Below are 2,090 nucleotides of genomic sequence, written 5' to 3'. Positions count from 1 at the left end.
ATTTTCTATAGTACTTATTTCTTTTATGCAAATATAAGATTTAAATTAAAAGTATAATTTAATAAACGCATTTATATCGAATGTATTAGAACTTTGTAATCTAGCTTTTCTCTAATTGTGGCCATAATAAAACTTTTCTTTTGGTTCTTCAAAAAAATAATAAAAATACAAGTAGACAAAATAGCAAGAATGGTCTAATGGTATGTCAAAACTAACAGGTTTGGTCCAAGCAAGTTTGGACTCGCAAGGGTGATCCAAAAGTTTTATTTTGTTATGAGTTTAGTCCAAAAATTTTGAAACTTTTTAAAATGACAGATTTGCCCCTATTAATATGATTTTCATTTCTCTTATTTATTTTTTCTGATTTTCAGATTCAAAAATATAAAAAAAATAAATCAATAAAAATAAACATAGACCCTAATAATCCACCAAAACCCCATCCACCCCACCCATATCTCTCTCTCTCTCTCTAGTGAGGACTTCGTCTTCTTTTTCCTCAAATGACTCTCGACATACAAATTTAAGAATTAAACCCCCAATATTGTCCACAGGTAAGGACCATTCACATCAAGAAAAAATTTAGAGACTGAAGTAATGATTTTTTGAAGACCTGGACTATTTATGTAAATTTGTCAAACTATAATTAAACCACATCATAAAAAGACAAATTAGGTATCTAGAAGTAAATGTCTTAAAGTGAGGGCCTATTACTTTGATCCCTAAAATAATGAGATTAATAGCTGGTGTGTCTGTACTTCATTGTTACAATCAGAAGGCACACAATTTATAATATCTCCTTCCTTCCACCTTCCATTTGTCAAGTTCTTACCCCCTTTGCTTTCTCTCTACCAACCGTCTCTCTATATATAACTCTTATATGCATATAAACCTCCATAAATCTCCTTCCAATTAAAATCCCTTCTTTCTTCAAATTACACAAGGATTTGCGATCAACCATGGCCATATCTCCAAGAAAGCTTAGAAACGATGTGTATTCATACTCATACCAAAACGACTCTAACACCCCTCTTGTCATCTCAGTTCTTGCTTCTTTAATTGACAGAACTTTGGTTAGAAATGAAAGAATCGGTAGAAAGTGTGCAGGCATGGGTGGCAGTGTCACCATCACAAAGACTGGTTCCAAAACTAGGGTTTTTGATTGCCATGAGACACCGGACATGACGATACAGTCCTATCTTGAGAGGATTTTCCGGTACACCAAAGTCGGACCTTCGGTGTATGTGGTGGCGTATGTGTATATTGATAGGTTCTGCCGATCACATCCAGAGTTTAGGATAACTGGCCGGAATGTCCACAGGCTTCTCATTACAACTATAATGGTGGCTTCTAAATATGTTGAAGACATGTAAGTTTTGGTTCTAAATTACAAAAACTCCATGTTTAATACAAAATTAGTCGGCGATTGTTCTCACACTCATTCTCCTATATCAATGATTGCAGGAACTACAGAAACTCATATTTTGCAAGAGTTGGTGGGATAACAACGAAAGAAATGAACAGTCTCGAGCTTGATTTTTTATTCTTGATGAACTTCAAAATGCATGTAAATGTGAGTGTTTTCGAAAGCTATTGTTGCCATTTGGAGAGAGAAGTAAGCATCGGAGGTGGTTACCATATTGAAAAGACATTACGATGCGCGGAAGAGATTAAATCTCGACAAATAGAAGAGAGAGGATTCAATCGAATCGCACGAATTACTTTGTAAATTACATTTTTTTTAAAATGTTTACAATATTTTGGTAGTATATTATATATGTATAAAGGATGTATAGAACAAAGATTTGGTATTTATTTTGCTTGAAATAGAATTTACTTGAGAAATTAATACTACAAAATTGATGTTCCTATTGGAAATCAATCTTGTGATTTCAATATATTGATAATATACAAAGGGTGAACAACGTTCCCTATATTTTTGGGAAAATATATTTGTTTTAAATTAATAATGGGATCACATATTGCTCCCACTCTTTGAGACTGAGGGTAATGTGGAATTAGAACTAGCTTAAGAGTAAATTAAATTTATTGGCTAAAAAACTAATGATATAACAATGATAAGTATATAGCTC

General features: G+C 32.8%; 1 protein-coding gene across 1 annotated transcript; it reads left to right on the top strand.

The window, feature by feature from the left end:
* The first annotated feature begins 777 nt into the window (after positions 1 to 777).
* On the top strand, positions 778 to 1,875 carry LOC111904123 (cyclin-U2-1). Its single transcript, XM_023899901.2, has 2 exons — positions 778 to 1,366; positions 1,462 to 1,875. Exons 1-2 carry the CDS (start codon positions 957 to 959, stop codon positions 1,724 to 1,726), a joined length of 675 nt encoding a protein of 224 aa, XP_023755669.1. The 5' UTR covers positions 778 to 956; the 3' UTR covers positions 1,727 to 1,875.
* Positions 1,876 to 2,090: the final 215 nt, after the last annotated feature.

This window comes from Lactuca sativa, chromosome 7 (assembly GCF_002870075.4).
Source record: "Lactuca sativa cultivar Salinas chromosome 7, Lsat_Salinas_v11, whole genome shotgun sequence".
Classification (NCBI taxonomy): Eukaryota; Viridiplantae; Streptophyta; class Magnoliopsida; order Asterales; family Asteraceae; genus Lactuca; species Lactuca sativa.
This window is presented reverse-complemented; position numbering and strand designations above follow the sequence as displayed.